General features: G+C 35.8%; 1 protein-coding gene across 1 annotated transcript; it reads left to right on the top strand.

The window, feature by feature from the left end:
• The first annotated feature begins 2654 nt into the window (after positions 1-2654).
• FGB (fibrinogen beta chain) lies at positions 2655-10302 on the top strand. Its single transcript, XM_015080650.3, has 9 exons — positions 2655-2750; positions 2966-2986; positions 5339-5530; positions 6011-6194; positions 7151-7378; positions 7910-8023; positions 8380-8505; positions 9005-9290; positions 9905-10302. Exons 1-9 carry the CDS (start codon positions 2679-2681, stop codon positions 10134-10136), a joined length of 1455 nt encoding a protein of 484 aa, XP_014936136.1. The 5' UTR covers positions 2655-2678; the 3' UTR covers positions 10137-10302.
• The last annotated feature ends 1673 nt before the right edge of the window (positions 10303-11975 follow it).

Genomic DNA, 11975 nt, shown 5'->3' with positions numbered 1-11975 from the left:
ATAGTCCTGAGACAATGAGCTGGCCAAAACAAGAACAAACCAACCAAAAAAGCTACTGGTAAATTCTTTATAATGTTTATAGTTCGTTGGGCCATGTAGTTAATGGGCCAGAGCATGGTCTATAGCATCAGACGAACTTACCTGTATGCCTTGGGTGTTTACTTAATCTCTCTGAACCTCAGTTTCATCATCTATAGAACTTAGTGGCTTCAAGAATTAAGTGAGATAAATGATTATCAGGACTTGGCTTCTGAGGCATGTTTCAGTGAATGCTAGTTCAGTCATTCATTCTACAAATTTTTATTGAATTTGTTTATCTTGCTCACAAATGTGTCTCTAGCATACTACCTGTCGCATTGGAAGCTCCCAAGATCTATTTGTGGAATGAATGTTAAGTCTCTACTATTATAGAACATATGTTCTAGTAGTTTTCATCCTCCACCTCCTGTTGCTGAGGGCAAGAATACCAGAGGAGAAACAAGTGGGAATTTAAAGGAATTTTCATTTTAATGTTGTACACGATTCTATTATATGCCAGAAGAAACTTAAAAATTAATAAGCTTCTGAAAATTAAATAATGGTTCTGTCACTAGTTTCGGTGCTTGAAAATGAAGTAATAATATGATAATGTTACGTCAAAAGAAAAAAATTGTTTTAGTCTTCCTATCAGATAGTCGTTTCAAATCAGTAAGGATCTGACATCATGAACATAAGACCCTGTCCAGATTTTTAAAATGAGAGTTTTCTCAGTTACATTTTGAAGACAAATGTTCTTGCATCTTATTTTAATGAATACATGCATATATTTGCTTTTATGGTTAGATGTGTATTCTTCTAAGAAAAATTAAAACTAAGCTAGTCTTAAAATACAGTACTTACTCAGTACTAGTACATGGGACACAAATTTGAAAAAATCCAGTGAAGTAGTTTACTTAATTTAAACTGAATACTGAGCTTCATAAATTTGAGTTAAAAGAAATTTGGGAATGTAACCTATGGGAATGTAACCAAGAGAATAATTTAGTGAGTCTCATGCCATTATCAAGAATCTGCTTCCAAGCATGGTTTATAGGTAAGGAATTAAGAGGTACAAACTTGCATTATAATTTTTTCAATGTTTATTTATTTTTCAGAGAGAGACAGACAGAATGAGTGGGGGAGGGGCAGACAGAGAGGGAGACACAGAATCTGAGGCAAGCTCCAGTCTCTGAGCTGTCAGCACAGACCCCAACACAGGGCTTGAACTCATGAATCATGAGATCATGACCTGAGCCGAAGTCGGACACTTAACCAACTGAGCCACCCAGGATTCCCTAAACTTGCATTATAAACTAAATAAGTCATGGGGATGAAAAGTACAGCATAGGGAATAGAGTCAGAAATATTGTAATAATGCCTATGGTGACAGGTGATTACCGTGGTATTTCCTAAGGTAAGGAATTGTAGAATCACTATGTCGTACACCTGAAACTAATATAATATTTTATGTCAACTATACTTCACCAAAAATATACTCTCCTGATCCAAACCTGGATAACCTGCTATCTTTCAAATAAAATTATTTTTCAAATATCTTGAGAATGTCTCACTTTCCATACCCCCCCCCCCACACACAGAAAATGCCATAAAGTAACACATTTGCTGGGATTTGTGTTCTTGACTTTGAGTTCCCCACTGATTCTTGTAAGAATTGCTAATCCTGATTGCAACAAATAAATAGAAAGATAAGAGACATGGATTTGGTGGCTTACAGAAAATAATGAAAGCAAATGGACCACATTTATTATTTGGGCTGCTATTTGAAATAGATGTATGAAGCCTTCACTAATGGTAAAATAACATTGTTTTTATAAACAATATAATATACTCTAAAATATATATAATGTAATATAAAAAATAAAGTGTTAATTATGTATCCAATCACAATAATAACCCTTTGGTTTAGGAATCTTTATTAATTATTTTAACAGTGTTTTGAATTGTGTAGACATTTTAATTTATATTAATAAAGGAAAAAATGTGGAAAGAGGGGAGAGCAAAAAGAGAAGATGGTATTTTCTTTTTGATATTTGTTTATCAGAGCATAAGGCATGAGTTCTAATATTCCTAATCTGATTAATGTCTCAAAGAAAGGATGAACACATGGTGATATACTATTATTCTTAATTTATTGGCCTCTTTTAAAACTCAATTACGTGATTGCTTCAAAGCATAAACATTTGTATACTTTTAGAGAAGTCACAGTTTTAGTGGATTCCTTGTGAGTAGGCCCAAATTTTTTGGTTGGATTAAAAATACTTATTTCTTCACACATTCTTTGTGACCCTCTGCAGCATGCACATTAATTTACAGGAAAGGTGATACACATCTCTTTCAGGAATGCCCTAATTTTCCCTCGTATTGTCCAATTAAATGAATTGAAATACCCTGGTGTTTCTAAATTCAGCCGACAGAGAATAGTTTTATGACAAGTAAATAAGTCTTGCTGGGAAGATGTTGCTTAAGTGATAAAATGGTTCAGCCAACAGATGAACCAACAAATTAAATATTAACTAAGGAGGGTAACCGTTTCTAAAGTCCTACCTAACAAAGGCTTCAGCTATATATAGGATTGAAGATCTCCCAGTTAAGTCCATAAGTAAGGGACAATTTCTTGGAGCTTCTAAAAGTTTAAAACCATGAAGAATCTAATACTGCTACTACTGTGTGCTTTTATTATTAAGTCACAAGCTATTGATTACTATGATGAGGTGACTATTTAAAAATTATTATATTATTACCAATGTTATTAATATAAAATATAACAACATAATCATATGTGAATATTTATCTTAATGAAATTAACATTGATTTTAGTTATGAAATTGAATTGGGACCCATTTTATTTAAAGAATGTTACATAGTATTTCTTACATAAAAACAAAATAATGATTTCTTGTTTTCTTGTTTATCTATATTTTCCCAGGGAGAAGAAGACAGAGCTGTGGTAAGATTGTTTTTCTCCTTGTTATCCTGAGTACTGTGATTTTCATTAGTTCTAGCAACACATTATTACAATTATGAGGACAAATCTAAGAATTTTGAAGACTATAAAAAAATGAAAAAGCAGTATTTTAAAAGAAAAAAGCTGTGGTAGCTTACTCTTTGGTGAAGGAAAGTAATATATAGCTCCTGAAATTACTGGCAACTTCTGAATGAAAATTATAAATGAATATAAACGCAGAATAGACCAAATACAGTGATAGAAAATGAAATGATTGTTTTTTTCAAGTGTGCAAATCTAAGTCATAAGTAGTATTTATTGTTATTACTAATAGTTATGAAACACGTAGCTCAGTATAATTTATTCATTCGTAGAACAGTTTTTCTTTAACTACTATCTCTGCTGTTTTCTTTCTCTTGGTTTGAAGATAACAGATATACAGAAATGCATTTAGGGAGATAACTATTTAAAGAATTTTAATTGTATTCTCAAATGAATTATGATCAAATTTCTTGCGCACAACATAGTATGTCACACTAAAAATAAGAGTAAACTTCAAGGAAGGGATTTGTTTGCAACATTTGTTGAATTTGAGGGGAACCTCAGTTGTTTTAATTATCAAAGTATACAGATAAAGAGATACTTGTCTGGTTAATTGCGTTAGCTAAGAAGCATGGAAAGAATGTATAAGAGTACACTTTTGTAATACCTAGGTAAGCACTTTTACATTTCTACTCATCAGCTAATCCTTACAGAGATAGTTTACTAGTTTAAGCTCCAAAGTGGATTTTCTAGTTTCAGTTATTTCACTGACTGATCTTCATGAACCCCGATATCCATATAATTTCTTTAAATATTTTTAATTCCTTTTCTCTAGTAAAGCTAGATGGTCAATGCTCTCTCTCCAATGGCACCCTGAAATAGAAAGAAAATATTTTTCTTCTGTTGTAATTTGATTTGTAATAAACAGGTGAATCACATTTCATAATATTCCTGGTAGAACAGACCAGCTCTGGGACCTCATGAAATACGTATATTTTCCCCAAATCCTCACATGTTATTATTTTTATTGCAATTACACATACTCAGATACCTATGATGATTATGCAGTGGAATTCGGAGCCAACTTGCCTGGGTTTAAAGCCTAGCACACTCTCACTAAATGTTAAGTGCTATTGTAACTTAATGAATAAATGACAGCAAAATTCAAAATAGAGTCATTGCATGACTTCTAGGCTCACTGAATAGCTGGAGAGCTTAGTCTTTTCATCAAATATAGTCATTTGTTAATTTGTAATTAAGCCCCCCAAAGTATAATTGCTGACAAAGACCACATGACAATTTAGTTAATCCAAGCAAACACTTTTATATTGCATTGCATATTTTCCACCTCATTATGTTTTAAGGTAATATTCTTTAAGTTAGCAAATAATTTTAGTCTCATGCCTTGAGAATTATTTTAAATATGAGAAAATTATGGTGTTTGATAAAGAAATCATGTAGGAATTTCATGAGAATGGTATAAGAAATAATTTTGTTGATATAAGATAAGGTTAGGATTGGAATTAGTATAGGAAAAGCCATTTAAACTATAGTATCTACTGTGTGTTTGCAGTAGAAATAATGAGTACTTACTATGTGTCAGGAACTCTTTGGAGGGTGTGAGATGCAATGTCATTTAATCTTTACAATCATCTTAGACAGCAGATACTCTTATTATCCCTATGTTACAGATAAGGAAACTAGAGCACAGAAAAAATAACTTGCCCAAGATTGGATAGCTAGTGAGTGGTAGGGTCAAGATTTGAGCCCCAGCAGTCTGGCTCCAGAAGACCTTAGTCCTCTTCAAACACGTTAGCCTCAAAGATTGTCTGATTATAAATAAATCCAAAATAAATTTCACTTTTTTAAAAAATCTGTATTACCTCTTAAATATTGTTATATAAGAGTTAGGCAAATTGATCGCCTAATTCATAAAAATTGAAAGTGGGAAAATAATTAACAATAATTACAGGAATTTAGTAATCCAAATAGCTTGAGAAAATTCCTCCTGACAGTGTAGATTTCTTACTATTTTATGTATTCCAGTGTATAAGTTTCAGGAATCTGATGTCATTGCTCTTCATAATCTGATGCAGCTTTATTTTAAGACCTCGTTTTAAAAACTCCCTCAGGTATAACACTTTTCACGCAGTTTTTCTATTGTTACTGAAGAGACCAACGACTAACCAGTTGATGGGCCTTAAAGAAACCATTAATTATGTGATAACCTAATTTATGAAATGAGAGTATTGGAATCGTTACATCTCAAATCTTTGATAACACTTTACATTTATTTCTGCCTGGTTCCCCAAGGGTGTTGTGGATGCCCGTGGTCATCGGCCCCTCGACAAGAAGAGGGAAGAGGCTCCCAGCCTGAGACCTGTCCCACCACCCGTTAGTGGAGGTGGCTATCGGGCTCGACCAGCCAAAACAGTGGCCAGCCAAAAGAAAGTAGAAAGAAAAGCCCCTGATGCTGGGGGCTGTCTTCATGCTGACCCAGACCTGGTGAGTGCATCAGTGTTTCTTGTCGGAATGGGTCTCCCATGCAGAGAAAGACTATGTTCATTATGGTTTCCTAATGTTGCCTTGACCCCCATTATTATCATTATTTTGTTTCTTTATTTTGGAAATAACTACAAAACTTACTGGGCCTTGGGATAAGGGCTCCTTTCTAGTCTTCTTTAGTTTGAGCCTGAGATTGTGAATGAGGTACATGGATGTTGTTTTTAGCTTTGTGTTTTGCCCACCTCATTTGTTCAAGTGGTAACATTTTCACAGCCCTACTTGTTTTTTCTGTGGTAAGTACTAATTTTAATCTTCAGAGGACTATGATGATGACTCTAGAATTTCTGGACTTACATAACAGAAAATGAAATTGCAAGTTTTTATACTGGCTCGTGATATTATTGCGTTTTCACTGTGTGGTATTTTCACAAATACCTGTAATCCAAATCCTCTAATGCCTGCCATTTTCTTTGTTTGCAGGGAGTGTTGTGTCCTACAGGATGTCAGTTGCAAGATACTTTGGTAAAACAGGAAAGACCAATCAGAAAAAGTATAGAGGAGTTAAATAATAATGTGGAGTCTGTGTCTCAGTCCTCTTCTAGCACCTTTCAGTATATAACACTGCTAAAAGACATGTGGAAAAACAGGCAGAAACAAATAAAAGGTAGGTATCCTGTGTTTTATGTTTGATTCTGCTCTAGAATTGGAACTTGTTTGACTGCATGGGAATGCATGATTCTGAGAAGATGAACCTTTCTAGATGAGCTTAAGTAGCAGTCTATTGCTTTCAGTATGAGCCTGAATACCCTCCGGTTCTCACTTAGGCCCCTTTACCTCCCACTTGTCATATAAGCATGATTCAGCACTTATTCTCAGCTAGAATCATTTTGTGTAGAAAAAAAAAATCTCTGTGAGTCCTTATTTTTATTCTAGAAGAAACCTGTGAATCAGAAGGCAATATTCAGAGCAAAATTTAGCACTTATAGATTTAATACTTCAGGTTTTGAATACAAAAGGGTAATCTATGGCATACTCAATTGTGTTGCAGGTAATGCTACCAGCTCTTTGAATCTTGAGATCTGAATGCTCTTGAGTGCTTGAGATCTGAATCTTGAGTGCTCTTGGCTGGGTGGTAGGAATAAGCTAGTGAGTAAGACTGGCATAGGCATTTCAATGAGTAGCTTATCTAAATTTGGGCATTTTTCAAAGGTATCATGACATTCCTCTTGTAAATTTCAAGGCTCTAGTGTACTTTTGCGAGATGGATAAGTAAATCAAGGGTATCCAATCCATATGATGTTGAACTTCTGAGATGGAAGGTCTAAATACTGCTTTCTCCTTTTTTCCTCACCAGAGAAGTAAAGAACCTATTGGATTCATTATTAGGCAGAATCTTTAGCTTATACCTAAGGTAAATTACTAATATAGCAACTAGACTTTACGTTAATTTGTATGTCATGGGCCAAATAATTTCCCCTAAAGTACAACTGCATATCATGATTTCTCTGCAGCTATTAGTTTATTCTCAGAAAATTGAAATTACAACTGTATGGATGAATACACCTAGCTTTTTTATCAGAAGAAAATGCTCATCATTCCTACATAATTTCATTTTTCCAGAAAATGAAAATGCAATAAATGAGTACTCCTCAGAGCTGGAAAAGCACCGACTGTATATAGATGAGACTGTGAACAGCAATATCCCAATCAACCTTCGTGTGCTCCGTTCAATCCTGGAAAACTTGAGAAGCAAAATACAAAAATTAGAATCGGATGTCTCAGCTCAGATGGAATACTGCCGCACCCCATGCACAGTCAGTTGCAATATTCCTGTGGTGTCTGGCAAAGGTAACTAACTAATAAGCATATTTCTAGAAAGTTCCAGAAAAACAAACACTCTAAAAATATGAGGTAACTTTAAAAAGCTTAGTGGCTTTTCCCCAACAAATCCTAATGACGTTAGAGCACATCATGAGGACATCCTTACCATGCTGTGTTCAGACATAGCCTAATGTATTCGCCAATTTTTGATGAACAGGTTGTAGTGCAATGATGGTGGTAGCTCCACTTGACTAATGCACGTGCTTGCTTGGATAGATGGAAGAATGTAGGTGGATGTGGGTGTTTCTCCTTACCAATGTGTTCTGGAAGGTTCTGAATATCCTAGGACAAAGAAGGTGGAGAAGGGCTTTTCTCATTCCCTAGAACTCAAAACTGATGTTTCAAGGATGATTCAATTTCTACAACTTCTTCTCAAATGTCTGAAATAAAGCATTCCTCAGTAACTTATGTAATCAGTTATCTTACTCAACTGATGACTAAAGACCAAGAAATTATGTTGTAGTTCCCTGAATATAGTATGTTACCTTATGTTTGCAGAATGTGAGGAAATCATCAGGAACGGAGGTGAAACATCTGAAATGTATCTCATTCAGCCTCACAGTTCTATCACACCATACAGAGTATACTGTGACATGACCACAGAGAATGGAGGTAAGTGTTTGATGATGGTTGACCTATCATGCTGTAATTATTTTGATGTCATAGAGTGCCAAGAAATAAAACCTAGCTTGACATAACTAACAATGATCCATTTGATTTGGAATTCATCCTGATATTTTAAAGGTTAAAAAATATCTATGATTCACAATTTGGAGTGAGATAAAGCACTTGCAGTCTCCAAAGACTTTAAGTTTTCCATTCATATTTATTTCCTTATTGTACACATTTTGAAGCACTAAACATAGCTGGGCATAAAATAAATTAAATAGATGAGGAATTTAGACATTCTCCTCAAAGTGAGATTGTTGTCGGTTAATAGATGCTATTTTTGTTTCCTTCAACCAAAGGATGGACAGTAATTCAGAATCGTCAAGATGGTAGTGTTGACTTTGGCAGGAAATGGGATCCATATAAACAAGGATTTGGAAATATTGCAACTAATGCAGATGGGAAAAAATACTGTGGTGTACCAGGTAAAACTGGGAGTACAAAATAAAATCATCCTTGGGTAAAAAAATTTTTTTTCATTACAAAAAAACATGGCTTTGGGAGTCTTTAGGAGTATTGGGAGTTTGGGAGTCTTTGGGAGTTTTTAGGAGTTTTAGGAGGTTAAGAAGAGTTTACAAAAAGAACGTGAAAGTTAAAGATAAGGGAAGAAAAACACTTTTTATTTTATTTTTTTTAAATATTTATTTTCAAAGAGAGAGAGTGTGTGTGACTGCACAAGCACCCACACACACACACTCACACACACACATGTCAGGGAGGGGCAGAGAGAGAGGCAGAGAGAATTCCAAGCAGGCTCCCCACTGTGAGCCCAGAGCCTGCCTGACCCGGGGCTCAATCTCACGACCTGAGCCTAATTCAAGAGTCAGACGCTTAACCAACTGAGTCACCCAGGCACCCCGAAAGGCAGTTTTTCATTTCCAAACGTTTTATTTCTATTGAGGCTTTACTTTATTTTTCCTTTAGGTGAGTATTGGCTTGGAAATGATAAAATTAGCCAGCTTACCAACATGGGTCCCACAGAACTTTTGATTGAAATGGAGGACTGGAAAGGAGATAAGGTGAAGGCACTCTATGGAGGATTCACTGTACAGAATGAGGCCAACAAATACCAGCTCTCAGTGAACAAATATAAGGGAACAGCTGGCAATGCCCTCATAGAAGGAGCTTCTCAACTGGTGGGAGAGAACCAGACCATGACCATTCACAACAGCATGTACTTCAGCACGTACGACAGGGACAATGATGGCTGGTATGTATTGTGTTTTTCCCTCCTGCTTTAAAAGCCACTATGGATGTTGTTATTAGAGTCATTAATGATAGCTCATGTTATTAATAGCTATCATTTCTTGGGCCCTTACCGTGTGTTAGCCACTGTACGAAGCTCTTTATATATCACTCTAAGACATTTCCACTATCAGGTTGCTATTATTATTCTCACTTTACAGATGAAGTGCAGAGAGATTAAGTAATTGACTGAAATTTATACAACTATAAAATATGGAACTGGAACGAGAGCACATTCCCTTTACATAGTGAGCGTTTAGATAAATTTCTATATCTATATATTCTCAAGTGTATATTGAAACCTCCATTTTGTTTTCCAGGGTTCTCTAACACTGAGGCGGCTGAAAGCTGTCATGTCAGTTTAAAGAAACAAATACAGATGGACTTGTCACATAGGCCCAGTTCTCTCCCTTTCTTGTTGTAGGGCAGGGAAGACATTTTGTGTACTAGTGTGACTTTACTTACAGAACCAGCATATAACTTGAAGGATCACTGTACGCAGCACTCTTCTGAGGGCACTTTGCAAAGAATTTACTTGACGGCCCTGCAGTTCTAATAACCACAAACATTTTCTTTCAGGATAACTGCAGATCCCAAAAAGCAGTGTTCTAAAGAGGATGGTGGCGGATGGTGGTATAATAGATGCCACGCAGCCAATCCAAATGGCAGATACTACTGGGGTGGACATTACAGCTGGGACATGGCGAAACACGGCACAGATGATGGAGTTGTATGGATGAACTGGAAGGGGTCCTGGTATTCAATGAAGAAGATGTCTATGAAGATCAGACCCTTCTTCCCACGGCAATAACCCCCAAAACATAGATTTTTATTCTTCTATATGTAATAACATTTTTGTATATTATGTCATTGGAATATGCTTTCGCTCATTATATCCCTCTAAAACTATCAAAAGGTCGTGAGTGTGACTTTTTGGGAAAAAGTATTTAGGCTAAATGATATTAAAAATAGCACACAAGTTATTTTTGTATTCTTCCTTTGTATTTCTCACCAAGGAGTAACTAAAACAGTAATTGTGAACACTTCATAATTTCAATTTCAGTTGCGGAAAGTTTCAAATTAGGAAGAGGAATATTCTATCCTTGTTGTAGAAAAGGTATTAGGCAAACTAAAAAGTTATGTTCAAAAGCCCACTTTAATACTATTTGTTTATATAAGATCCGTCACAAAAAAAACTTTCAAAAAGACTTATTAGTTAAACTAGTCATTGTTGCAAATAAATTATTCTTACTTTGTAATCCACATGATCAATGAGTTAGGCTTTGAACCTGGAAGAAAAGAGAAGCAATCACAACTTTGAGCAGCTAGCAAACTGGCACTGAACACATTGAAGATTCAAAATCTCACTCTGCACCATGGGAAAACCACTACGCTGCCCCTTAGCTAGACTTTGGGATCAGAGATCCCAAGAGGACAATGAGGGTCTGATATTCATCAATTGGTTTTTGGGAGGAAGAGTGGGGTAGGAAGCAGCAGTTGCCTATTGTCCCTGGAAATTATGCCTACTGACATCAATTGGATCTTTGTTTTTTTCCATGATAACACCGGAACTAAAGTAGAAGTGGGTTTTGTGTTCTTTCTACTTCTTCCCAAGAAATGAGTATATCAACTCAATACTGCCTTTATCCTCTGTTCTCCATCATTTCACTGCCCTGGGCAACCCTATGCCCCTAGACTCTCCTTCCCTAACGTAGCATCATTGCCACTGATTTTCACAGAAACTTACTGTCCCATAGCTCAGCCTCTTAACCTTTGCATCTAAGCAGAGGTTATTAATTTTTTATCACAGAAATGCTGTCCTTCTTTTGATTCATCATCAAATCCAATTTCAACTTTTACCTGGTTTCCCTGCCATAGGTTCTGTCTCACCCCTAACTGTACTCTATCTGTTACTCTGCCATCACATAGAGTGTCCTAAAATAGGAAATTCTGACCAAATTACCTCCCTGCTTAATGTCAGCTTTGTGTAATCTAAATGTTAAAATCCAAATTCCTTGATTTGGGGTGAAAATGGTTTGCTACTTGGTCCCAGCACCTTCTCCTGCCCCCTTCACTACACATCTACATTCTCGTCACAGTGAATTTTCCACCGTTCCAGAGAAGGTCAGGCCCTTTTATATGATGCTGCCATTATTAATAGCATTTTTCTCCCAACGCTATCTGACAATTTACTGTTCTTTTTTTAAGCCTCACTTTAACTGCAATTTCTGTTTTATATACCTTTCTGTTTTACTAATCATGACCTCTTATTCACCTTTGATTCCGGAATCACCAGCCTGTCAGAAAGCACGATTTTCATAAATTCATAAATCGTGGATGACTAAATCCACTGATTATCAAGATCTTGGATAACCCTCCCCCCACTTTTTTGTATAGAACCCATTTTCTAATAAAGTCACATGCAGAAACTTCACATGGGAAATATTTGAAAGTAGAATTTAAAAATAAATTTTTAATGTTTATTTTTATTTTGAAAGAGATAGAAAGAGCAAGCTGAGGAGGAGCTGAGAAAAAGGGAGACTGAATACCAAGCAGGCTCCCTGCTGTCAGCTTAGAGCCCGATGCAGGACTCGAACTCACAAACCCTGAGACCATGACCTGAGCCGAAATTGAGTCAGATGTTTAACTG

Source organism: Acinonyx jubatus, chromosome B1, assembly GCF_027475565.1.
Source record: "Acinonyx jubatus isolate Ajub_Pintada_27869175 chromosome B1, VMU_Ajub_asm_v1.0, whole genome shotgun sequence".
Lineage (NCBI taxonomy): Eukaryota > Metazoa > Chordata > Mammalia > Carnivora > Felidae > Acinonyx > Acinonyx jubatus.
The sequence above is the reverse complement of the archived record's forward strand: the minus strand, read 5'-3'. Positions and strand labels throughout refer to the sequence as shown.